At 43.2% G+C, this 27,830-nt stretch overlaps 2 protein-coding genes across 4 annotated transcripts; both read left to right on the top strand.

Moving 5' to 3' along the window:
• The first annotated feature begins 122 nt into the window (after positions 1-122).
• PXDC1 (PX domain containing 1) lies at positions 123-27,702 on the top strand. Of its 3 annotated transcripts, XM_085856914.1 has the most exons (7): positions 123-286; positions 505-613; positions 1,362-1,768; positions 13,684-13,775; positions 21,806-21,956; positions 22,115-22,196; positions 26,951-27,702. In XM_085856914.1, exons 3-7 carry the CDS (start codon positions 1,435-1,437, stop codon positions 27,081-27,083), a joined length of 792 nt encoding a protein of 263 aa, XP_085713040.1. In that variant the 5' UTR covers positions 123-286; positions 505-613; positions 1,362-1,434; the 3' UTR covers positions 27,084-27,702. The 3 variants fall into 3 exon arrangements, with proteins under 3 accessions (XP_085713040.1, XP_085713041.1, XP_085713039.1); XM_085856915.1 differs by lacking the exons at positions 505-613; positions 26,951-27,702 and adding an exon at positions 24,168-25,414 and having other exon boundaries at positions 130-286; XM_085856913.1 differs by lacking the exon at positions 505-613 and having other exon boundaries at positions 131-286.
• Positions 7,507-10,278, top strand: LOC147011522 (uncharacterized). The gene is made up of 2 exons (XM_085856912.1): positions 7,507-9,599; positions 9,762-10,278. Exons 1-2 carry the CDS (start codon positions 8,343-8,345, stop codon positions 9,831-9,833), a joined length of 1,329 nt encoding a protein of 442 aa, XP_085713038.1. The 5' UTR covers positions 7,507-8,342; the 3' UTR covers positions 9,834-10,278.
• Positions 27,703-27,830: the final 128 nt, after the last annotated feature.

Here is a 27,830-nt window from a genome sequence, read left to right as displayed (position 1 = left end):
CATCCATGGACAAAGAGAATGATTGACAAACAAGTGAGGGGAGGGAAGAGGATACAGGAACGACTACAGAATGGAGAGGAAGTGGCGAAGGGAGGAGTGTGGGGGGATTAAAAGAGGTAGGAGGAGCACAGGGGAAGGGTGTGGGGTCATTGCGAAACCTGACGTGGAAGAGACGGAAGTCTTGAGAACATTGAAATGGTCGCATCGTGTCCAAACTCAGAGGACAGCGAGTTAACCCTTGAAACAGTTCAAAAGGTCTTTGTCTGCGATGTTTGAAGATGTTACGGTAAGCTTTTGACGAGTTAACGTTCTCCAGCTTCACACTCAGATACGACTACCATTGAGTGGCATGAGTAGTGGTGGTGTGGTTGTGGATTTATGGTTCTTAACCTTTTAATAACTGTTTGGTGTGATTGTGGAAGGACGAGATGAGGATGTCATAAGGTTTTGGTGACCATCGGGCGGACGTCCTAAGTAGAGTTTGCGTGGCTCTCTTTACCCCAGACCCATCGCATTTGCTCCAAAAGCCTCACCCCTCGGCCAGGCAGTCACAGTATGACGTCATGGACAAGTTGAACTTCTGGAGAGATAAAGCCCGTTGAGGAACTGTTGGGTGTGTTCAGGAACGGTCTTCACATTTATTCTGCCATACATGCTTGTGAACCCCTCGACTCACCGTTCTACCGTCGTATCCATCAAATCTCTTCAAGAACCCTCAAAACTCATCGCTTGTCCAATGAAAATCTTCCCTTTCAAACAAAACATCCATCTTGTACACCACACATCCTGCGCATCCAGTACCATGTCCTCATTCTTTGCTTTGTGCCTGATGTTGGCTTAACGGTTACCTGACTTAACATCTTAGGGTCTTGAGTTCAAGCCCCTGTTTTTTTCTGTTGATTTAACACTAGGCAGGTAAACTCAACCTGTCATCCTTCTCACATTGGCAAAATGAATACCAGCTTACTGGTAAAAGTGGCACTGCATCAGTGACTCAGCTGCACCCCCAGATAATTGTGCAGCCAAGCAGCCACAAGCAGAAAAATAAATTCTATGCTTCAAATCAAATCCCTCAAAATCTCTCATCTTCCCTTACGTGTATCCATCCGTCTGTTTGGTCCTATTCCTTTGCTCTCGATGGTTTTGTAACCCTCGCTGTCTGTTTAGTTGTGATGTCATCATTCATTGTCTTTCACCCACTTTCTCTCCAGATTCCATTGGTTTTTTCAATCATGTCTCAATCACCTTCCACTTGTCTATTTCTAACAAAGTTACATATTTCTTATTTTTGCCTTATCAATGTCATTTTAATCACGATCCATCGTTTCCTTCATCCTTCCATCTGTCAATTCTGCCAACAGGTCCAACAATCCCAGATTCCTCATCTGCTTTGACGTAAAGTCTTCAAAATCCCACTCTTCGATCTCCTGCATCATGGCTTCAGCTCTTTTCCAAGGGACATCGTTGCTCAACATGTTTGTGCATTCCTGTCGTGTTGCTGCTGCCCGCCATTGTTGCCTGGCCTGTGATGATGCATTGCGTCCATCCCTGCGGAAATCGCTTAGCCAATCACTTGCTGCTGCTCGACGAAGGACCTGTTGTGGACGAGGTGGTGCTGAGTTTGTACTCTGTGCCACCTGGTCTGATCGGAATGAGGTGTCACTACGCCGGAGCCTTCTAGACTTGGCAACGCTTTGCCGAGGCCTACTGCAGGCCTTTCCAGGTGCTGTGGAACGGAGCGCCCTTGCTGCCAGTGCTTTGGTCCCAGGTGGGTTCAATAAGTAGCAGTTTTGCAGTGAAATTTAGAGGGTGGTAATAGAGTGTTTATTTATGGATAGAGACGGAAGACTTGAGTGTGTATACCTTTAGGCTATCCTGCCAGCATATATTGTAGCTTGTACTGGCCCCACCCAAAACAGCAAGCGATTAAAGGCGGGAAGTAAAAGCCATGAACTAATATCTCTTTGATAGCCAGCTTAAAGCCAAATTTAGACAGTGCACCTCCCAAATGGGAGCTGCAATGCTGCTCCTCTCATCGAAACACTCACGATTAGCCAAACAGAGGGATCACCATAATTTATTTATTTCCCTCCAAGCGGTCTCCAATAAACTGAATCGGTCAACACGGGAAAGATCGCAGGAACCAGACAAGCACGCAGGTTTAAGAACTACAAATAAATTAATGGGCATAAGATAGAATGAATAAGAGACAGATTCCCAGACGAAGACACGATTAATAATCGGGATATCTCAACAAATAATGAAGAAACTAAATCCCGACTATGAGCCCACACACATAATCATACAAACAGAATGGGGCGAGATGATTAGGGGCTAGTAGTTCGTACCATAATGACAGCCTGCTGGAGTGAGTGGCAAAGTACTCTCCAGTGGCTGTGAACGTGGCATACCTCTCCTCAGGGAGTAGCCAAAATCAGACATAGCTGGCAAGAGAAACAGCTACAGACCAGAAAGCTTAGACAAGAGCCCCAATCTTTAAAGACTCAACCCCCTTCTGCTGCCCTCAAAGCATTTCCGTCAGTGCCTGCTAATGGCAATGGCATATTTCGCCCATGCATAAGGACAGTGTTGGTCAATCGTCAGTGCCGATCTGAACCAGTAGGCGTCGTGGCTGTCAAGCAGCAGGGTCTAATGGCATGCTGGCTTGCTCACCGCCGATCAGAGGCACCCATGCTGTGCAGAGCACTCCTCGCTGGTGGGAGGTCTGATGGCTGGCCCTTTTTCCTCTTTTCCCCCATGGTGTGCCCGAGGGGGTTGGGAAGGCAAGCGTGCATGTGGGAGACTGCTGCAATGCCTCCCTCGAGCCCTGCAAAACACGAGTGACATATGACAGGACATCCTTAACCTCTCTTGTGTACAAATGACAAGGCCTGTCTCTCATGTGAACCATACGCCAAACATTTGTCCCTAAAACGTGTCCTCAATGCATGTCAAAAAGTCCTGTAAACTAAATGAACACAAATGGTGCTTCGGCCTCAAATTTTAATGAACGACTGATCCCTGTCCCATAAGTGTAACTATATTTACCCGGTGTGTGAAGCAAAAAGCAGGGGGAAGCAATTGGTTCACTTTGCCTGTCTACAGACATCAGTCGATGAGATGATCGAGGAACAAGTCAATTTCATTTGAATGTTACATTATGAACACTGTAGAACATGATTCGGATTTTCTGCAGTTTCGCAGTACTTTGGCTCTGAATTTGGCAAATTGTATGGAATCTCGTCCCGAGTGTGCATGCGCAGACACGAGTGAGATAATATTTTTAGATCCTCGTGGAGGATCTCTAAGTCTTACTCGTGTTATTCTTGTGGACTTTTTAGTTTCACAGCCTACAGTTTTCATCGAAACTTCCTGAAACTTGGCGTATATATGTAAAAATACCCTGTGCAGACAGTAACCATCTCCGATTTTGAAAATTCCTCCTAGAAAAAAAAGTTATGACGTCAAAATATCTCCGCTAATGGAAATCACCTAAAAATTATCTCCGAAACTGGGCAAGCTTTTTGAATTTTGTTTGCGGGAATCTAACAGGGCATTAGCAGAGATAAATTACCACACATATGATACATCACTATGACGTCATATCAATTTTTATGACATCATTCCTATTTTTTGACTTTTTGTTTCACAACCCAGAGTTTTCATCGGATCTTCATGAAACTTGCCATGTATATGCAGAAAGCCCACGCGCAGGCAGTAACCATCTCTGATTTTGGAAATTCTTCCGAGAAAAAAAAGTTGACGTCATAATATCGCCGCTAATGGAAATCGCCTATACCATTATCTCCGAAACTAGGCAAGCTGTTTGAATTTTGTTTGCGGTAATCAAGCTGGGAATTAGCACAGATAATTAATCGCAAACCTGATACGTCACAATGACGTCATATTCGTTTTTATGGCGTCATCATTAAGAAGACGAGGATCTTAGCTCATTCGAGCTTGTTATATTATCTGTCTGTTTGTCTGGCAGTCAAACAAAATTGAAAATCATTCCAAACAGGAAACTTACTGTTTTCATGAAGTTATAAAGGACACAAACAACAGGCACGAAAAACTAATTTAACATGTTAGATAAGGTGGTGTAAGAGACGCCGCATCAACGGCGGTAAACGTCCGAATGTTTTTTTTTTTTTTAACTGAATTATATACTTGAACACTGTAGAACACAAATCACCTTCTTGACACTTCCAAACACCTCCAATTTAGCAGGACTTGGACAAAATATTATGCCACTTTATGTCCTCTCAACCAATTAAATATGCCACGCACTCTTGGCATTGGGGAATATCGAGATCCAGACCAAAGGGTGGCTCATAGGGAATATAGATCATGCTCGGACACAAAAAGCAAGAGTTAAAAAAAACCCTTTCCATTTCCTTTTTCTCAAGACTGCATGGAGTAAGGTATTCTATGAACTCTCTAGTTATATATCGAAATAGTTAGAGCATCCACTGCGAGTCTCGGAGGTCGGTGGTTCAAATCCTTGCCGAATCATGCCAAAGACTTGATTAAAACATAGGATCGCCTGTCCTGATGCTCATATGGATCACTCAAACCCACCGCAGACCTCCTTAGACCCTGAATTTTTTGAAGCCGTGAACAAACTTGGGTACATCATGGGTGATGAAGGTTGTGGTCAAGTTTCATTTTTAATTGTGTGTGTAGTTCAGAGAAACCTATATTGGGGGGTCAAACCCTCCCATAGACCCCCTTCCATGAATGTAGATTTTGTTGTGGTTGATACACTTTGATCCATTACAGGCAATGAATGTCGTGGTCAAGTTTCATCGAAATCGTGTGTAGTGGAGGAGACAACAAATACCTATTTTGGGGGTCAAAAACCCCTCCTTCGACTCCACTAATGAGCGCAGATTTTGATGCCATCAATACACCTTTGTTAGGCATCGGATACGAAGTTTGAGGCCAAATTTAATCAAAATCGTGTTTGGTTCAAGCGATAATGACTGAAGTATTGACAGACTAACTGACTGACTGACCGAGTGACTCACCTACGGACACTGCTCCATCGTATAAGCTCTCTGGAGCAAGTTCCAGGTGAGCTAAGAGCTAAAAATGGTACGTGCTGCTTCCTTGCTTTACACTCCGCATTTAAGAGGATAGAAAACAGACAAACAATGCTGGGAAGGTAATGGCAAACTACCCAGTACATCCCTTGCTAAGAAACTGCTTTGGAAGCACCAACGCTTTGAAAAGAGTCCGGTACATCAAAAGTACCGGACTACAATATATTATTAATGGTGTAACATTACTCCATTGTCACGATACGATACTTATCATGCTAGGTGCCTTTATTGCCAAATCACAACATCCATTGTTGCATGACCTTACCAGCCTATCATGTGCAATTCAGAAAATGTAATGTGTACATCATTAACCCTATTCGGCACATAAGTCCTCAAACTAAATGATAGATGTCCAATTACTACATCTGAGTGCCACTGATTATTTACTATAAAATGCACAAAACTATGTGATTTGCCCCTATATGTATGAGCTGAACAGAAACATCGATTATTGCCAACAAACAATGCTTATTACAAACAAGCATGATACACGACAAGTGATAATAACCACCCCCCACCCACCACCCCCAATCCTTCTTGTTTAATCTCTCTTGTTATCTGTTCCTTGTTCAGTTCTTTTACATGTATCGACCTTTGTGCCTTCATTCCGTCGTTGCAAACCACGCTTGCAGAGGTAGCAAGGGTTTATGTCTTGTAAGGACCGGTCAGGAGCTGTGCTGTTGTGGCATATAAATGTGTGTTGTTCCTGTTATTGTCAGTATTTATTATGTATTCTTACGGGCTGACAGGGTGGCACCTGGAGGTATGCACACCCACTTCTAAGCTGTCTATCCTGGGTTTGAATCCCGACCCGCCGATAAACTGTCATCCTTGTGGTTCACAGGCATGGGGAGTCATCAATGTGTGTGTGTGTGTGCGTGTGTGTGCGTGTGTGCGTGTGTGCGTGTGTGCGTGTGTGCGTGTGTGCGTGTGTGCGTGTGTGCGTGTGTGCGTGTGTGCGTGTGTGCGTGTGTGCGTGTGTGCGTGTGTGTGTGTGTGTGTGTGTGTGTGTGTGTGTGTGTGTGTGTGCCGTCCCTCCGATGGATGGTAAACGGGCGTCTCATCTGCCAAGCACTAGTTGACGGACGTTAAAGATCCCATGGTGTCCTTAGTGAAGAGTCGGCGAGCTATCGCCGGCACCATGAACAAATTCAAAATTTCTCTCCTAACCATGTAGAGCGCATTGTTGCACCCTCAGCCCATGATGCTACTCCGTAGCCTTGTGCTGCAATCTGCATATAAACAGCAACAGAAGATGAAGATTTATTGTTGTTAAACATTCCTGTATATAAATTTATGAGTGGAGACATCTTGTTCACAAACATTGTGGATATTATTATATTCATACGCTAAGCCATATTTTGTGGACGTATTTCCTCCGAAACTGCTGGACGGATTGTCGCCACTTTCAGCCACTTTCGGATTGTCTCCACTTTCGGCCACTTTCGGATTGTCGCCACTTTGCGGGTGCTTTGTGGTCTAATGTACAGCATGGGCTATTAGACTGGCAGCCCAGAGGGTTTTGATCATACGAACGAGGTACCAATATCTGAGTACAGGGGTTTTAGGGAGTAACCTGACATATGCAGATATGGATTTCTGCCGGGCACCACCCGCTGCATGTGGTCCCTGGGGACCCTCAAAGTGGCCCTTAAAATGGGCGAGATCAAACATTGGAGGTACCAGTTAAAACCAGGTTTAAATGAACAAGTACATCCCCCAGAGTGTAGAATGGCCCATGCAAGAAACTTTCTCCGCTGCATAAGGGTCGCCAGAAGCCCCTTAAGTTGGCCCTTTCGAAGAATTTGAGCGAGATCAAACATTGGAGGTACCAGATAAAACCTAGTTTAAATGAACTAGGACATAACCCAGAGTGTAGAATGACCCATGAAAGAAACTTTGTCTGCTGCATCAGTGCCAACAGAAGCCCCTGAAGTTGGCCTTTTCGAAGAATTTGAGCTAGATCAAACATAAGGTTTAAACGAAAAAGTATTTCACCAGGTATATAATGGCCCTGCCACCCCTCTCCCCAATAATGAATGAGGCGCCCAAAATTCCAAAATATTTTGCAATTTTTTCTTGTTTTGGCGCATCGGACGGCCGCGGCCTCTTCGCTCATGCCCTAACTCCCCCCCCCTCCCCAGTAGCCTCGAGTCACGTACCAGACATATGCATGCATGTAGCACGCATACACTTATCTACCTGTGTGAGGCTAGCGGGAGCGTCCGCGTTGAGCAGCCGGGACACGAAACGACTTTCGCTTTTTGGGTCACTCACACACGGGCAGCTGACAGCAACAGTAGCTTGAGTACAGGTCTTCTGAGTGAGTATTTTTCTTCATCCATTGTTCTTCATCCGGGGGGGGGGGGGGCGTAGGGGTGTGTGTGGAGGGTAGGGTGGGGTGAGGTGTGCTTAGGTGTGGTGTGGACACCGTACAAACTGTTGGGTAGAAACAGACCAATCCTATACCTTGATCAATTCATCACCCTGTCAGAATGCGTTTCAAACGTCAGAATCGACCATTTTCATTGCTAATGCAAGCTGTCTCCTGTGAGTCAGAACTAGAAACGGACTATAGTACCATGGCTGGCGCGAAGACTCGCTATGCCTGCGTGCCATGAGATTCAGGTCATCCACTGTTATCTCTTACTGGAACGTACGAGATGCTTGATTTTTTTTTATAGTTAATATTTCTTTCGGAGGGCATGTGCAGATCTGACAAGAATGGATCATGGTAATTTCGATGTTGTACCACTCCAGGTATGTCCCAAGATGCATGCCACTAAGTTGGTTCACTTGTATGAATTAATCGATCCCACTAACCCAAGCGTAGTTGTAATAGACCTAAAAGGCATTGAAATATTGTAGCCTACACATACATCCTTCACATCAGAAATCTTTCCTCTGCTCAGGCCTTATGTTTTCATTCTGTTTTAGGTAACAGACAGGCCTACCCCAGGCAGTGATGGCAACCATGTTAGTCGTGAAGCATCTCATCAGGTCTGTATCATTTGCAAGTCAAAAAGCCACGGTGACCCACTGAAGGTGTTCAATGCTGTTACTGAATCATGTGATCCCTTCTCATCACCGGCATCAACATCTGCCTGCCTCTTGAACATCGCTACAGGTAAAGCAGCAGCTCAGAAAACTCAAGAGTATTTGACAGGGAGCCTCGTTGCCGGTCGGAAATTTCGTGAGAAGTTCCAAGAGGAGTGTGCAACGGATGAGGAAAGATTCATGAAGCCCATCCAAAGAAGAAAGGTGTCAAATTTCGCGCACGGAAACTCGAAGAAGAAGCGTCCCTCTGCGAAGAGAAAACCGGCAGCTGAGAGTCTTCGAGATGTTTTCATTCGCTTATTGGTAATCATTTCGGAGAGGACAACCTTCAATCCTGGACATGTCATGACTTTCCCAATTACAGAGTACCCACTGTCTATCACACACCCAGATGGATCAGGGCTCAAGACAGACAAGAGCAAGCTGCTGAGGAAGCTGGAGGCACTACAGGATGGGTTCACGGAAAGACCACTGCCGCCCATCGATGTGACCTTGATCGACGGTGGACTCTTGATCTACTCCTTCCTATCTGCCATTGGGAACATCACATCATGCGGAAACCTGGCCAGGAACCTCCTGGCCTATGTTTGCGCCAACCGTGGGAACGAGGTTCACATATTGTTTGACACTTATCACCCCATGTCCCTGAAAGAGAGTGAGAGAAAATTACGTGGAGCCGACGATCATCCATTCATCATTACTGGTCCCCAACAAGCGCCCAAGCAGAGCTGCCAGAAGTTGTTACAAAATGGGATCTTCAACGATCAGCTAGCAACGTTTCTTCTCAAAGAATGGCAAGAAAGTCACTACGGGCAAATCCTAGGGAAGAAGATGCTGATTTTGTCCCATGGAGGTAACTGTGCTCGTCTCAGCTTCAGTGAACTCGATTCCAAGTTGAACGTTCAACATCCAGCCCATCTCCAGGGCAGTCACGAGGAGGCCGACACCCTCCTTGCATTCCATGTCTCCAATGCGACTGGAAATGCTGTGATCAGAGCATCCGATACCGATGTTATGGTGATTCTGCTTGGAATGTTAGGAAGGCACCTGACAAGTCATACATCATACAATCGGATTATCATGGACTGTGGGTCGGGGAATGGCCATCGACATGTTGATGTCAGCAGCATTGCCACTGTCTTGGAAGCGAAGCAGAATGGACTAGCAGCAGCCATGCCAGGTTTTCACGCATTTACCGGTTGCGACTTCACCACAGCATTCTCCAGAAAGGGTAAAGTGAAGCCACTAGAAGTTCTCGAGAAAGACACAGAAGGAACACTCATCCAGTTCTTCAGCAGTTTGGCTTCTGAAGAGGAACCAAACCAGAGGAAAGCAGAAGAGTTTGTTTGCTCGTTGTATGGCATGAAGGGTGACGTGAAGGATGTCAATGAGGCCAGATATGCAAAACTGCATCAGATGACTGGAAAAATGAATCAGGTATAACTGGAGCCATGTTTGTTAACTTTTTGTCAATAGATTGACTAGATACAAAAAAGGCCTTAAATCGATAAAGTAGGCCTACCAGTTAACACTTTCCACAAATAGTCACAGCTGACTTTAATGAAAACATATCTTTTATAGTCTATCTTTTATTTTCAGGAAAACCACATGGCCAATGTCAAGAAGGTTGACTGCGCACTTCTTCCACCTTGCGCGAACACTCAACCATAAGACTTGACGGGCGCACTTCATTAGCATCGTATGGGGCAATGCTGACTCGGCACATCCAGGACAAGGTTTGGATCCTCTGAACTACGGTTGGAAAGACAAGAATGGATACTATGCTCCTGACTGGTTCTCGGGACCTGCCGTGCCAAATTATTTTTTTGAGGAAGAGTAAGTGGAGGATGAGAGTTCTGTGGATCCTGAAAGTGACCAGCCAGATCTTGCCACCGAGTTTGACGACGTTGATGATTCAAGTTCCGAACTATCTTGGAGTGACGACTCAGAGAGTGAAACAGAGATATGAGCATCCTGTGTTTCATGGTGGTATTGTCTGTGAACTTTGGCTCAAATGAAAGAGCTTATTTAGCCTTGAGTTGAGTTTTAAAACTTTGTCTCAAGTTAAAGATGCAGAGTCGGAATGTGAAATCTAACCATGGTCTAATTGTACCTTAACCAGATGTCTCCTGTCCTGGTACGAGTCCGTTGATTTGTCTTCAAGCCATGAAGGTACAAGAACATGTAGCGAGGTAGTGCCCACTTCCCATTCCTGGTTCTGTACCTTTTGAGCTTCTCAGAAAGATGCAGCAGTTCCAATTTTCTTGTCTTTTCACCGAGTCTTCTAACTTTGTCTTAAAGTAGATCCACAATAGGAAATCCTTTTGTAATAATAATAATGTGATTTCTTATATAGCGCACTACACATACGTCTCAGCGTGCTTTACATCATCATCATTACCCCTGGCAGGACCTGTTCATTCTGAATACCATCTCAGCCCCTCAACGGAGCATACAGCCCTGCTGCCGATTTCAGCGCTGGTGCTGAGCATTCATTACATCGAGATACTTTCAATATCCCTGGGTGGGGAGAGGCAGTGTGAAGTAAAGTCCCTTGCCCAAGGACACACCACCGAAGTTTTCACGTTACAAAGCGAAAAACCCCGATTGACACCGCTGGGATTTGAACCCGGACCTCTGGATTGTGGGTCAACCGACTAACCCACCAAGCTACGAGGCTTTTGTGGTACTAGTCTGGCTCCCTAGCATACATAAAGGTTAACCTTTTTCATGTGGATTTTTATTACAATAAAGAATACAATAAAAAAGGTAGGGGTTTTGTCATTATTTTTACCAACCTCGAATACAGTTCAGGGCCTTTACGTTTGACCTCCACATAGTCTCCCGAAAGGCCAACATTTGGGGTGTCTGGTAGGGCCAACGCAGTGGACAATTTGTCTGGCATGGGGCATTCTATACTCGGTGGAGTGTACTTGTTCATTTAAACCTGGTTTTAAGTGGTACCGCCAATGTTTGATCTAGCTCAAGTTCTTCAAAAGGGCCAACTTAAGAGGTTTCTGGTATGGTCAACGCAGCGGAGAAAGTTTCTTACATGGGTCATTCTACACTCTGGGTTATGTCCTAGTTCATTTAAACTAGGTTTTATCTGGAACCTCCAATGTTTGATCTAGCTCAAATTCTTTGAAAGGGCCAACTTAAGGGGCTTCTGGCGACCCTTATGCAGCGGACAAAGTTTCTTGCATGGGCCATTCTACACTCTGGGGGATGTACTTGTTCATTTAAACCTGGTTTTAAGTGGTACCTCCAATGTGTGATCGAGCCCAAATTTTTGGACCCTTTTTGGGCTTCTGGCGACCCTTATGCAGCGGACAATTTTTCATGCATCGGCCATTCTACACTCTGGGGGATGTAATGGTTCATTTAAACCTGGTTTTAACTGGTACCTCCAATGTTTGATCGAGCCCATTTTAAGAGCCACTTTGAGGGTCCCCAGGGGCCACAAGTAGTGGGTGGTGCCCGGCAGAAATCCATATCTGCATAAGTTAGGTTACTCCCTAAGACCCCCTGTACTCAGATATTGGTACCTCATGCGTATGATCAAAACCCTCTGGGCTGCCGGGATATATATATATATATATATATATATATATATATATATATATATATATATATATATATATATATATATATATGTATATATGTATATATGTATATGTGAGATCGCGCCAGAGAGGTTTGGGAATTTTTGGTGATTTTCTAATTTTTACATTCGTTTGCATGGCGACGTGTGACGTCACCGCTGAGGCGTAATGACGTCATGACATCAACGGTCATTCGCTGACGTCATTACGTCTGTCATCGACAGACCGTCACCGCTGAGAAGTGTAATGCCACTCACTCCTCGAAAACAGCATCTGCAATGTAAAACCCTCTACTCTGCACATGCTGACTCCCTCAGAAGGTGAATTTGACACAAAAAATGTAACAAGAAACATTGTATATAAAGAAATTCGATAAATCACATTGTGAATCCACTCCGTTTAATCCACGAGTGGGCCCGTTGGTCCAACGGACCAAATTTCCATTGGTCTTCATGACCTTGCAGCAAACCTGCCTGCTATCGGACTTAGCGTGAACTTACCTTTTCACAAAGATGTGTTTGGGCTTGGGCGGGAATTTTCCATCATCTTCCTCTTCTTCTTCTTCATCTCTTTGAATTTTAATGGCGCTTTCAGAGCCCGCAGGCTCTATACACGCCACGCACCTGAACGTGATCGAAATTGTTTATTCGCCCATCGAGTGTAAAGAAATTTAAATAGATTTCCCACACTCCTTCAGGAATTTTAGGACCAGTTTAGAGAGTTGAGGGTGCTTCTGGTTCATCGGCCTCAACGTTCCCGGTGGATACAACACCTTGATCCCCATGACTCCTACATTCTGCACAAGATGCCGCCTGGGTCCCTCATAAAAAGGGCAATTTCGGAATTTATGATTGAGATCTTCCGGTTTCCTGCACGTTTATACGTCCATCATTATTATTCCCAAAATGATACCACGATTATTGTTGTTGTTAATATTATTGGTATTAATTAATATATTATTTGTTACAATGTCATCATTATTTTTGTTATTTATTTTGTCATGAGAAGGCCATGCCGTGGAAGGACATATTAAGCTGCTCTATACACCTTAACACGGCATGCGTTTAAAACATGGGAATTCTTCCGGATTCTTTGTAGTTAATTAGTTAAATTAACTCAGGAGATCATGACGATCATTTCGGTGTATCATCACATTCCACACCACAAAGCTCCAGATGAACTCCACAGAAAACATGCCTCACACACACACACACACACACACACACACACACACACACACACACACACACACACACACACACACACACACACACACACACACACACTCGGCATGCCATATGAACTCATTGTATTTTGCCTTATAGCAGCACGATAAGGACGACGCAGTTTTGTGTTTGGGAATAAAGATGATTAAAATCCGTTGTCCCACCGACAGCAACATTGTGACGTCATCGTCACAATGCACGACACCGCGACCCCCAAGAGGGCGTCTGGCAGCGTCAATCGAGCCCTGTGTGGACTTGAACCATTTCCATACAACCTCCCATGTAATTACTGATCCATATCAATGAATCAGTTGGCTGGAAATTCACGTTGGCATTTGAAGGCTGCTGTGAAGTTTGAACAGCCCATTGTGAGATCACTATCGTTTATCCCATTGGTTGCCATGATACAAGTGCACAAAGCTTGTTATTATTTGATGAACTCTGATTGTTTGTGTGAACTCTGAACGTGGGATGATGTATCTATCATTGCACATGAAAGTGTTGTTCGGCATTCTCAACGGCTGGAGCTTTTTAAGTCCTTGGAATGTGTGCGACGGGCATCGCCATTCGAAGGCTCCTCATCACAGTGTTGGTTTGTTCGTTTTCACAGGTACATGACGATTGACGACGTGACAGGTAGAGAAGTTCACCTGCACCCCTCACGCTTCTCCCCTCCACCTTGCCACCAACCAGGCTATGTAGCTGTAAAGGAAGCAAGAAACCTGGAGGAAATCGTCAATGCTGTGGAAAACTTGCTGCAGATCATTCTGGAACTTCCAGCCATGGTCAGTTCTGATCTTTCATGGCACCTACAAACGGGTAGATGTTTACCTTGGAATAGAGTTTATTCGACTCGACCCCAAGGAGTTGTGGGACTATTGTGACCGTGTGTGTGTGTGTGTGTGTGTGTGTGTGTGTGTGTGTGTGTGTGTGTGTGTGTGTGTGTGTGTGTGTGTGTGTGTGTGTGTGTGTGTGTGTGTGTGTGTAGGGTGGAATTGGGTGAGTATGGGGTTTTTCTGGTTCTGTTTTTTTTTTACATTGCACTTGAAAATTGCCATCTATCTATAATTCCAGCAATCTGTGTGTGTGTGTGTGTGTGTGTGTATGTGTGTGTGTGTGTGTGTGTGTGTGTGTGTGTGTGTGTGTGTGTGTGTGTGTGTGTGTGTGTGTGTGTGTGTGTGTGTGTGTGTGTGTGTGTGTGTGTGTGTGTCTGTGACCGCTGTTTCTCGACAACCACTGGTCCGATCAAATTGAAACTTGCTAGGTATATTTCTGGGGACCTGAGGATGTGCCTTTTCATAGTTTGATATTAATCGGACAAGTGGTTCCCAAGTTATGGCCATTTATTTACCAAACCAATGACAAGACACGTTGCTGCGTAGGCGTGGCTGGGGAGGCCGGTGCGCGGCCGGCCGCGACGATGACGTCACGTGCCATGCCGGTTATGATGGGGATCGGTGCCTTAGTTACCGTGGGGTAGGAGTGGCAATGGTCAATGGCAGCGAATGTTATGGCAAGCAAAGACAGGGAGGTAAACTTGATTTTAATTAACTGTGTGTGTGTAAGTATCACAGCAGTTGTTACTTCAATGAAAGCGATAATTCGTGGAATGCATGTGAACATTCCATACGGGCACGCACCACTTCCGGATAGTGATGACTTAATGTATTCTAATAATTTCTCGATTTCTTATGCGCATTTATAGATAAACACAATGCCCCAATCCAGTCGTCGTTTATGAGAGCGAAGGAATGGCCTGTGTGGTTGTTTGAAAGTTTTTTTGTTTGTTTTTTGGGGGGTTGCACGTACGCCACGCGAGAGCGAAGGAACGGCCTGTGTGGTTGTTTCTGGCTCGAGGTTTGAATTTTTTTTTTTTTTTGCACGTACGGGCACGTACTAGTATTGATAAAAAATTTTGTTGCCATCTTGCCATCCCACCCCTCAGCGTCTTCCCTCCCCTTCTCCCGTCTCAAGATTTTGTATTTATGGTTCTTTAATTCGTGAAATTTTAACGCCTGACATTTTATATTGATAATTGTACGCTGCATCCTTTTTGAGCATGAATTAATTTTTAAATCTCGTTCTAACCACACAAACAATATACGATCAGCAGGACATCATGGAAAACATGATTTTTAAAAAATGTAATGGAGTTTGGTGTCACTGGATCCGGATCGTACTGTTCGGCAGTAAAAAGTGGATCGGATGGGATTCCACTTATCCGTTATCACGTGACAAATCTGAATGTGGAGAGGCACAGCGAATTAACCAATGAAAATCGACCACGTCATCGTCATTGCATTGCTGTATTTCAATCCAATACAGTATTATAAAAATATACTAGCCGACCCGTGGACCCGTTGGGTTCCTGTTGTGACAGCGGTTGATGAAAAAAATCACTTCAAAAAAAAGAAGAAAAACATAGCTCCAGCGAACTATACCGCTGAGGTTGTTTGCATTGATCAAATTCTCCCGAAGAGTATTTGACTGAATCGGGAATTGATTTTTTTAATAATTTTTTTCGTTGCCTGATTTTAACGAAACTTGATACTGCACACCGCAGGCGAATGATGAGTTGGGTGCACCGAAAATTTTTGCGCTATCCTGTACCGTTTTGGCTGTATTTCAGGAACATACATACATACATACATACATACATACATACATACATACATACATATGATATGAGAGTTTTAGTAATGCATAGATAGGGTGTTCCAAAAAGAGCTGGACAACTTTAGTTGTTAATATATTTAGTACCACAAATGACACGACGATGCCCATTTTGCTATATGAAACAGAAACTCAAAAAGAAAACTTTATTTTCATGTCTGGTGGTTTAATGTAAAAGAAAATGGCGACTCCACAGGAGACAGCTCAGTTTGTCGAATGGTTCATCGATACGAGATCCGATACGCAAGTTCAGTGTAATTTCTGTACAAGGTGTGGAAGGAATCAGAAACAGAGAATATGGTTCGACCAAGCACGAGTGCAGCAGACGTTGAACGAGTGTGTGAATCATTTCAACAAATTCCCAGAAAATCAACCTGATGTGCATCATCCAGAGACCTGGGACTACCAACCACCACTGTACACAGGATTTTACATCAAAAGGACCCTTTCAACATATTCATGTAAATTGTTGAGGTCACTGTGTCCTCCACAAAGAAAAACGGACCCACCAAGCCGTCATGAAGAAGACCACACCACACATTGACCTTTGGACTGTCGTGTATGTGTTCAATGACCACTTGGGGGGTTTTCAGAGTCCCAGATCCTCACATTGTGCCAGTTGACCTTCCCCGATACATGAAAGCAAGCTTCATCTGCGAACATGACCTTTTCCAGGAAATCTTTGTCATCCTCAATACGACTTAGCATTTCCCAGGCAAACACCTTGCACTTGGGTCCATCATTTGGTTTGAGTTCCTGCAGAATCTGCACCTTATAGGCATAAAGCTTCAGTCTTTTATGCAAAATCCTGTGTACACTGGTGGTTGGTAGTCGCAGCTCTCTGGGTGCGTGTCAAATTGATTTTCTGGGACTTTGTTGAAATGATTCACGCACTCGTTTAACGTCTGCTGCACTTGTGCTTGGTCACCTGGTACTTTTCTGTTTCTGACAACTTCCAGTCTCCTTAAACCTCTTGTACCACTCTCTGATACTGGTCCATGATGTTGGATTCCTTCCATACCCCCGCACGGAAATCACGCTGAACTTGCGTGGCGGATCTCGTCTTGATGAACCATTCGACACACTGAGCTTTCTCCAGTGGAATTGTCATTTTCTTTTACATTAAACCAACAGACAAGAAAATATAGAAAACTTTATGAGTTTCTGTATCATATAAACCAAAGGGTATAGTTGTATCATTTGCAGTACTAAATATATTAACAACTAAAGCTGTCCATGTCATTTTGGAACACACTGTACTATACTGTATGTGTGTTTGTGTGTGTGTGTGTGTGTTTGTCGTTGGTTGTTTTCTCCATTTGTGGCTTTTGAGGAGATGGAACGAAGTCCTCCCAGGACTCAAAGTATCATCTTTGCTTCGGTAAGGGATCACAGTTCATGGAACAAACTGCTCAACTTCTGTTGTTCTTAGAGTTTTGTTCCGAGGACACTTTTCAGGATCGGCACCAAACCCCGGACTGCCTCCAATTGTAGTTCGTTTGTGGTAATATTCCCGGGGATGGTTTTATAAATCTCAGTGACGTTCTTTATTATTCCTGTTGCTCCAATTATCACTGGTGGTGAAGTTTCGATGCTCTTCATCTTCCAAGATCTCTTGATCTCATGGTTGAGGTCCTGGTATTTGGTCATTTTCTTGATTTCTGCATCATATAAGCCAAAATCCCTGGGTACTGATATCTCAATCAGCAATGCTGTCTTTTCCTTTTTGTTCCTGAGAACAATGTCCGGTCGCAAGGCTTTGTTTTCCATGTTCATGCTCGATGGGATCATCAGGCCGTACGTGAGCATGATGTCCTTATTTTAAATGATTGTCCTTGGTTCGTGTTTCCATGAGCTTTCTGCAACTGGGATGTTGAAATATTTGCAGATATGCCAATGAATCACTTTCCATACTTTGTTGTGCCATTGTGTATAAAGTTGTTCTATTCGGGTTCCTCCTGATAACTCCAACTTTGCTCTTTACTTCTTTGGGTTCCTTCTTGGTCTTCTGTTTCATTATGTTTGTACCATATCCTGATGCTGTGTGGACTGTGCTTCCCCGCTGACGGACCTCTGGTAGCTTTTACATGTTGCTGCATTTGAGCCGGGGGAGTAACTGCTGAAATCTATCTGTGCGCATTCTACCCGACATCTTTGTTCCCCTTACATTTCTTTCTCATTCTTTTTTTTTTTTTGCACAATTCTCTTTATTCATTCTAATTCTTGCTTTTTTTTATAACATTTATATTCTTTAAATAACATTTTTCTAATATTATTTCCTCGAGGGCAATCCTACATTTTATATGTATAAATTATTTCCTAGAGGGCAATCCTGCATTTTATATGTATAAATTATTTCCTCAAAGGGCAATCCTGCATTATATATGTATAAATTATTTCCTCGAGGGCAATCCTGCACTTTATATGTATAAATTATTTCCTCGAGGGCAATCCTGCATTATATATATATAAATTATTTCCTCGAGGGCAATCCTGCATTTTGTATGTATAAATTATTTCCTCGAGGGCAATCCTGCATTTTAGATGTTTAATTATTTCCTCGAGGGCAATCCTGCATTTTATATGTATAAATTATTTCCTTAAAGGGCAATCCTGCATTATATATGTATAAATTATTTCCTCGAGGGCAATCCTGCACTTTATATGTATAAATTATTTCCTCAAAGGGCAATCCTGCATTATATATGTATAAATTATTTCCTCGAGGGCAATCCTGCACTTTATATGTATAAATTATTTCCTCGAGGGCAATCCTGCATTATATATGTATAAATTATTTCCTCGAGGGCAATCCTGCATTTTGTATGTATAAATTATTTCCTCGAGGGCAATCCTGCATTTTAGATGTTTAATTATTTCCTCGAGGGCAATCCTGCATTTTATATGTATAAATTATTTCCTCGAGGGCAATCCTGCATTTTATATGTATAAATTATTTCCTTGAGGGCAATCCTGCATTTTAGATGTTTAATTATTTCCTCGAGGGCAATCCTGCATTTTGTATGTATAAATTATTTCCTCGAGGGCAATCCTGCATTTTCGATGGTTAATTATTTCCTCGAGGGCAATCCTGCATTTTATATGTATAAATTATTTCCTCGAGGGCAATCCTGCATTTTATATGTATAAATTATTTCCTCGAGGGCAATCCTGCATTTTATATGTATAAATTATTTCCTCAAAGGGCAATCCTGCATTATATATGTATAAATTATTTCCTCGAGGGCAATCCTGCATTTTATATGTATAAATTATTTCCTTGAGGGCAATCCTGCATTTTAGATGTTTAATTATTTCCTCGAGGGCAATCCTGAATTTTGTATGTATAAATTATTTCCTCGAGGGCAATCCTGCATTTTCGATGGTTAATTATTTCCTCGAGGGCAATCCTGCATTTTGTATGTATAAATTATTTCCTCGAGGGCAATCCTGCATTTTAGATGTTTAATTATTTATTTGAGTGCAATCCTGCATTTTGTATGTATAAATTATTTCCTCGAGCGCAATCCTGCATTATATATGTATAAATTATTTCCTCGAGGGCAATCCTGCATTTTGTATGTATAAATTATTTCCTCGAGGGCAATCCTGCATTTTAGATGTTTAATTATTTCCTCGAGGGCAATCCTGCATTATATATGTATAAATTATTTCCTCGAGGGCAATCCTGCATTATATATGTGTAAGTTATTTCCTCGAGGGCAATCCTGCATTTTAGATGTTTAATTATTTCCTCGAGGGCAATCCTGCATTTTGTATGTATAAATTATTTCCTCGAGGGCAATCCTGCATTTTCGATGGTTAATTATTTCCTCGAGGGCAATCCTGCATTTTGTATGTATAAATTATTTCCTCGAGGGCAATCCTGCATTTTAGATGTTTAATTATTTATTTGAGTGCAATCCTGCATTTTGTATGTATAAATTATTTCCTCGAGGGCAATCCTGCATTATATATGTATAAATTATTTCCTCGAGGGCAATCCTGCATTTTGTATGTATAAATTATTTCCTCGAGGGCAATCCTGCATTTTAGATGTTTAATTATTTCCTCGAGGGCAATCCTGCATTATATATGTATAAATTATTTCCTCGAGGGCAATCCTGCATTATATATGTGTAAGTTATTTCCTCGAGGGCAATCCTGCATTTTAGATGTTTAATTATTTCCTCGAGGGCAATCCTGCATTTTGAATGTATAAATTATTTCCTCGAGGGCAATCCTGCATTTTATATGTATAAATTATTTCCTCGAGGGCAATCCTGCATTATATATATATATATATATATATATATATATATATATATATATATATATATATATTATTTCCTTGAGGGCAATCCTGCATTATATATGTGTAAGTTATTTCCTCGAGGGCAATCCTGCATTTTAGATGTTTAATTATTTCCTCGAGGGCAATCCTGCATTTTAGATGTTTAATTATTTATTTGAGTGCAATCCTGCATTTTGTATGTATAAATTATTTCCTCGAGCGCAATCCTGCATTATATATGTATAAATTATTTCCTCGAGGGCAATCCTGCATTTTGTATGTATAAATTATTTCCTCGAGGGCAATTCTGCATTTTATATGTATAAATTATTTCCTCGAGGGCAATCCTGCATTATATATGTATAAATTATTTCCTCGAGGGCAATCCTGCATTTTGTATGTATAAATTATTTCCTCGAGGGCAATCCTGCATTATATATGTATAAATTATTTCCTCGAGGGCAATCCTGCATTTTATATGTATAAATTATTTCCTCGAGGGCAATCCTGCATTATATATGTATAAATTATTTCCTCGAGGGCAATCCTGCATTTTAGATGTTTAATTATTTCCTTGAGGGCAATCCTTCATTTTCGGTGCTTAAAGTCAGTGGAGCCATATCTTACATGTCTAAATTATCTAAAGCATTTATTTCAATAAAATTGGCATGCACAATAGCAAAGAACCCAGTACCAGAAACTTATGAATATATACACAGGATAAAATTATGGTATACAGGGAGTCCTGGTTGGACCAGGAAATCAATGGAGCTTTTTGCCATTGTTAACTGTGGTAGCATTTCTGTCAAGAGCATATCTTGAACAACAACAACAGCAGCATCGTTCATAATTCTCTGAGCAGGCATAAATTGTTCCTGTGCTCTCAGTCCCCCTGCCCACAGTTGTGTCGTGTATTGTCATTTGTATGTGAGGAAATACCAGAAACAATTAACACCTAAAATATGTGGAAATATACCTAAAATATAAAATATATAATTAAAATATGATAGATGAAATATTCCTAAAATATGTGGAAATAATTTAGAAATCTAAAATGCAGGATTGCTGGGCGGGTACTCTGCCAGTAATAATAATAATAATAATAATAATAATAATAATAATAATAATAATAATAATTAAAACTGCTGGCAGGGATGCTGGGGACCGAGACGCCCCTCGATGATTGGACGAGTGAGTGATGACATCATTGACAATGGCAGGCCGACCCGATTATACAAAGTTTGGACTCAATAGATCGAAAAATGAAGTTTTTCATGAAATCCATTATGGCTGCCATGTCACGTGACCTCTGACATCATCCAGAGTATATACATCAATACAAGTGGCACATGACAAGTGGTCCAAGTTTCAACTCAATGGATCGAAGAATGGAGGAGATACATTTTAGATGCATTGGACGAGATGCAATTTTAAACGTTTTAATGAAATCCAATATGGCTGCCATGTCACTTGACCTATGACGTCATCCTTAGGATCTGCATTAAATCAAGTGGTATGTCGTAGTTGGTCAAAGTTTCAAGTTCCTCCGATCAACGATGTAACCTGTAATTCCACCACAAATTTCATGGAACAATAACAATAATAATAATAATAATAATAATAATAGTAATAATAATCTGAACGATTTCAAGAGGGTACCTCTCGGTTCCCTCCAAATATTGACGTTGACAGCAGTTTATCAACTAAATTAATAATGAGGTTTTTAACCCTATTTAATGCATTACAATCACACAACACGCCAACCATTGCCTGTTAGCATTGTGCGTTGTTCCTACCATGGTAACTAGCTGCAAGGCCTAACCACAATTTCAACATGCACCTTTGCAGTTTTCTCGCTCTGAAGTGGTTCTGACATTCTTCGAGCATTCATCCCAAGATTTGCTCCGGAGAAATGGGGGCCAGGAAGTAGAATCGGATGAAGAAGGCCAGTTACCCCTCCTCAGCCCAAGTGATCTCCAAGACCCCGAAAAGCTGGCCGGTAGGTCCGAATCAACCCCAAGATAAAGCAAATGATAACTAAAAGGATAACCTATTCACACTGCCAGCTAACTATTTACATGTCGCTGTATTCCGTCGTATCCTGCGTGGTGGCAAATGGAGATGTAAAAATGAATGTCGTCTCACGTTGTGTTGCAGAAATTTTGGACTGGGACATCTGCTGCTTTTCAAGTAACGTCGCGGATTCTCCAATTCCAGTACAAGGTCATTCACAGGATGGGTGGGTCGATAGGAATAAACCTGATGTCTGTACTCATCACGTCACACCGCACTGAGATACCATAGCTGGGATAACTATGGGGGCACTCGGTAGAGCGCATCCCTCCTCCACGCAATGCCCGATCCACGAGAACAGATCTGGCCCAATACATTTTTGAGATATTGTGCTATGTATTGTTTCTGATCCCCATCTCTCAATGGGTGAGGAATCACTTTTAAAATTCCAGTCGTCGGATCCGGATCTTCACTAAAATCGAATCAGTTCGTCCTTGTCACACACCGAACGTGTCCACAAAATTTCATCCGGATCCGTCCCAAACTTTTTGAAGATATCCTGCACACAAACAAACAAACAGAAAGGGGTGAAAACATAACCTCCTTCACCTTTGGTGGCAGAGGTAATAATGATAAAACAATTGATAATAATCGAGCCCCAGCCTTTACCCTCCTTTCCTTCTTCTAAAATGACTGTGCTTTTAACTTCCAAAAATGTCCATCAAGGGAGGAGCTTTTAACCCTGAACAAAACTTATGGAGGATCTTTGATCAGTGTTGATGTTTGTCCAATGTATAATTGTGACGACGAGGCACAAAAGAGGAGTTAGAATGTGGAACACCTTGTCCTCTCACTTAGTAGAAGTAAGTAACAATGAATCAAATTATATAAATGTCTAGAAGCAGATATAAGAGGAGAAATGGATTGATAGCAAGTAGGTGTGTGTGTGTGTGTGTGTGTGTGTGTGTGTGTGTGTGTGTGTGTGTGTGTGTGTGTGTGTGTGTGTGTGTGTGTGTGTGTGTGTGTGTGTGTGTGTGTGTGCGTGCATGCACATGTCCCCATTCCATGTCATTTCCTCCTCACATGGCTTCTCCATCATCACTCTCTCGTTTTTTTTTTTTTGGGGGGGGGGGGGGGTTTTAACACACATAATGGTTTTTGGTTTTATCCTCTCTGCTCATACATTGTCAGCTGCTGTCTCTCTCCTTCATGGATGGTCACTTGCCATTTGTCACCTGACCTACGTTGTACTTCCATGTTGGGATGGGTGTGCAGCACAGACTAGAAGGGCAGAGGTGCCTTTTTCTGCACCTCCTTTTCCTTGTAAGACGTGTGGTTCAAACCTCTGTCCTCCTGCTGTAGGAGTTCAGGCCTGTGCAGGTTAGTTGACCCAGCATTCCATCCATACATTGGGACCATACTCTGCGCAGAGCGTTGGTGCTGCCGAAGCAGTCTCCTTGGCTATTGGGCACAATCCTGGACGGGTCACCACTCCGACACATGATACCAGCAAGCTGGCACTCGTTTTGCCGACCTCGGAAGGATGACAGGCACAGTCAACCCCACCTGATATTAATTCAACAGCCAAGCAGGATTTGAACTCAGGACCCTAGGTTTCCCAAGCGCACCACCATCCATCCAACACCAGGCATAAAGAGCAATGAGACGGTTAAATGTTCTCATCTAGATGAAAGCCATCGCCCCCACACTTACCATTGGCCTTTTCTACTCTTGATTAAGTTGTTTGTTCCCGTGCCATCTTATTACCAATATGTGAACCAGTTAACCATTTTTATCTTCAGTGTTTCGTTCCACCATAAGCCATGATATCTGGATTTAAAAATTAACTCCATGATATATAATTCTCGCTCAAGAGTCCACATTAACAATTAACCTTGGCCTGAGTTGGGGAGAGGGGGTAGGGGGGGGGGGTACAGATAACCTGTTGCTGGATTGTAAGTTGTTTATTTTATTTTCCCAAATGACCTCATTTGACCAAATAGTAATTGGACTGAATTAGAATGATCACTTTTGATGAGTGTTAACCTTCATGTTCAGACTCTGCATGTTCATGACTTTAATACATCAGAGTTGGAGCAGTTTGTTTTTTTTCTCCTGTGGATTAGACACCAAATTCATATTGTTCATGTGATGTTCATGTGTTGTTTATCTCGTATTCAATGGTGTGGGCTGGCAGGAGAGCCGAGAGGTATGCACACTCACCTCTGAGCTGTCTCGTCTGAGTTTGAATCCCGATCCAGCTATAAGCTGTGGTGTGGTGTTCTACGCGCTGAGTGGGGCATCATCACTTCGTGTACCGTTTCTCCGTTGGACGTTGAGCTGGAGGACCCATCTGCCAGCACTTGTCGTCGGTCGATGTTAAAGATCCCCACGGTGTCTTTCGAGAAGAGTAGGCGAGTTGTTGCCGACACCCTGAACAGATCACAAATCCCTGCCCGTTCTGTTCTTGCGTATGCCAGCTTGGCTGTCGGTTAACCGTCATTCCTTGGAAGCGTGGCTGTGCCACTCATGCTGTGCCCCTACACCAGTACACTGGTACTCATTCCGCGGACCTCGGAAGGATGACAGGCTGAGTCAACCCAACCTGGTGTTAAGTCAGTGCCAAACGGAGCTCAAACTCAGGACCCTAAGACCCCAAGCCAGCCACCCTAACCACCAAGCCAGCCACCCTAACCACCAAGCCAGCCACCCTAACCACTAAGCCAACACCAGGCCCACAAATCCCTTCCTGAACTATCGGTAAGAAGTGCTCTGGTGTTCTTGCAGGTTCATCGGCACCAGGTTACACTGCTTGATATCTCAAAGTGGGGTTAATGTCTGGGCTGCACCTTCTGCACTATAAACAACAGATTGACCAAGTAGCTCAGATGCTTCAAGTGCTTGGCCTTCTATGGAAATGATGGCCAACCGATTCATTCGTTCAATGGTGTGACATTAGCTGTTCACACCGATATGTTTACACAATTACACACCAAACATTGTAACATTTACGTCTGACAAAGACATTGTAAACAGGACAGTGAGCCATTGGGGGAGCATGAGTGTTTGTACTGTACGACCTGCTATCCCTTTTGGGGCAGCAGGATGGCAGAGCTGGTGGTGTGCTCATCTCTTAACTGTTGCATCCCTAGGAACTTATGATCAACTGAAACTGCCATTCTGGTGAACATAGTGCCAGCAGTGGGTGCTGCATTGTAGAGCATACTGTAATTTTAGTAAGGACATTAAAGCCGGCTGTCACCCAAGCAATCATTCGGATTAAATATGTCATAATCCCTTTTACAAGGTTAAGCTTTCGCGTTGGCACCATAATCATGTTTGATTTGATGTATCATACTCCTTACAGGGTGGTGGTGCTGTCGAAGCAGTTTCTTGGCAAGGGTTATCCTGTGTGGTTGTGCCATTGCCATCCCAGTGTTCTTTGTCCATGTTCTATCCTTTTACATGCTCAACGTCAAGCAAGAAAGCAGCACGTACCGTTTGTAAAGCCTTTCGTATGACTCGGACGGGGTTTGAACCACCGACCTCCCAGACTCGGAGCGGACGCACCAACCAGAACGCCACCAAATCTGGTCTTAGCCAAATAGACCATGCCAAAAGACCAAATGAAAAAGAGGCAAATGAGACCGTTGTTAGGTTAAGTAAAAAAAATCTCACAGAATTTGGATAGAAGATGGGTGTGATGAGACAAATGACCACTGGGCCAAGTTTTGTGTCTAAGTTTTCTTGTTTTCGTTTCTTCATTGATTCGCTCATTTGATGCTTTCATCTGACCGAATAGAATAGATAATGATTCTGGGATTCCAGGTTCAAATTCCGTTTATTAGACGATTTACAAGTACTGTACATCAATGTACCGTTCATGTCTCATGTACAAACACCTCCAGGAGCTGAAGACAACTTTAACCCTTTTAACCCTAGCGACTGGTTTACCGGCCATTATTCAAACCTCCATCTACCCAAGGACTGGTTTACCGGCCATTATTCAAACCTCCATCTACCCAAGGACTGGATTATCGGCCATTATTCAAACCTCCATCGACCTGAGGACTGGTTTACCGGCCATTATTCAAACCTCCATATACTCTTGCGACCGGTTTACCAGCCATTATTCAAACCTCCATCGACCTGAGGGCTGGTTTACCGGCCATTATTCAAACCTCCATATACTCCAGCGACCGGTTTACCAGCCGCTATTCAAACCTCCATCGACCTGAGGGCTGGTTTACCGGCCATTATTCAAACCTCCATAAACTCTAGCGACCGGTTTACCAGCCATTATTCAAACCTCCATCGACCTGAGGGCTGGTTTACCGGCCATTATTCAAACCTCCATATACTCTAGCGACCGGTTTACCAGCCGCTATTCAAACCTCCATGTACCCGAGGGCTGGTTTACCGGCCATTTTTCAAACCTCCATATACTCTAGCGACCGGTTTACCAGCCACTATTCAAACCTCCATGTACCCAAGGGCTGGTTTACCAGCCACTATTCAAACCTCCATGTACCCGAGGGCTGGTTTACCGACCATTTTTCAAACCTCCATATACTCTAGCGACCGGTTTACCAGCCACTATTCAAACCTCCATGTACCCGCGTGACCGGTTTACCAGCCACTATTCAAACCTCCATCTACCTGAGGACTGGTTTTCCGGCCATTATTCAAACCTCCATATACTCTAGCGACCGGTTTACCAGCCACTATTCAAACCTCCATGTACCCGAACGGCTGTTTTTTTTCCAGGGAGCCCAGGGTAGGGGAGTTGTAAGTCCAAGGAGCTCAGGGTTCAAGAAATGTTCGTTTCCTGTACCTTTTAATGTGGCGTTCAATGCAGAGTTTGAATCCATGATTTTGCAGTAATGGACCGGGCGGTGCAATTTCATTGTTTCTCACACCTTCCTCCTCCTCCTCCTTCTCCTCCTCCTCCTCCTCTTCTTATTTACTTTACATGACAAGAGTTCCTGCTGCAGAGAATGGTGTTTCCATGCGGGACAGCGATGGAGAAAACCTTCATACAGAGCCTGCTGTGTACAAGACGAACCTTTCATACTACCATCTGGTTTCTCTGGACACTGAAACAACAGAATAGAGCCACCTCACAGAAACTGCCTGCTACATGACGTCATAAAAAACATGAAAAGCAAGAATGTGTACGTCGATGCATTCCAGTGGTCTGAGCACCATCACAAAACAGCCTCCGAAGGATGACCATCAGGCCAATAATTTCCAAGCCTGTAATTCTAATAGCATTCCATCAAGTTTTACGCTTATAATTCTTAATGTGCAATCACTGCTTTGGGAATGTCCGAGCGAGAATCCAAAGACCGCAGTCCCTACACATCGGCATCGGTGTGACCGCATCACCCCGAGACGTCGGGACAAGGTGCGGACAAAGGAAGTGCCGAAAGCACAGCGGCGACTCGGAAGAGTGACCTTGCATCGACCCGGTGACTTTGGAGACTGCAATGATCATCAGTCGCCGTGTCCTTCCAATGAGGAGCTCAAAACGAGGCGGAGGACGTGGACCGGGCCACCCCGGGAGCCTGACCTTGAGCTTTAGCTGATGAACAAGCAGTAAGGTGCACACACATGAAATAATTTTAATTATTGCTGTCAAAGTTTTAATCGCAATCAAATGCTCATATAATATAATTCCAAGATGCATGTATAATATAATTAATATTAAATACCTATATTTTAAACACAAATCTTACGTGTCGTTGTTTCTGTGATGCATCTTTGGCTTGGTTGTCGATGAAGAGTGATGCAGCTTGCATTCGAAACAAAGCCTGCTGTGTGATGGGCCCTCTGAGGTTGTGATAATATCGGGCTAATA

The sequence above is a fragment of the Eptatretus burgeri genome, chromosome 15 (assembly GCF_056783735.1).
Source record: "Eptatretus burgeri isolate ZD-2024b chromosome 15, Ebu_testis_v1, whole genome shotgun sequence".
NCBI lineage: Eukaryota > Metazoa > Chordata > Myxini > Myxiniformes > Myxinidae > Eptatretus > Eptatretus burgeri.
Note: the sequence above shows the minus strand (reverse complement) of the source record. Positions and strands in the feature narration are given on the sequence as shown.

Bases quoted from the DNA above. Each gene is read 5' to 3' on its own strand.
- LOC147011522 (XM_085856912.1), top strand. From the start codon at position 8,343: ATGAAGCCCATCCAAAGAAGAAAGGTGTCAAATTTCGCGCACGGAAAC. The intron at 9,600-9,761 runs GTATAACTGGAG...TTTTATTTTCAG, and splicing joins TGACTGGAAAAATGAATCAG to GAAAACCACATGGCCAATGT.
- PXDC1 (XM_085856913.1), top strand. The intron at 21,957-22,114 runs GTAGGTCCGAAT...GTTGTGTTGCAG, and splicing joins AGACCCCGAAAAGCTGGCCG to AAATTTTGGACTGGGACATC. The intron at 22,197-26,950 runs GTGGGTCGATAG...TTACATGACAAG, and splicing joins CAAGGTCATTCACAGGATGG to AGTTCCTGCTGCAGAGAATG.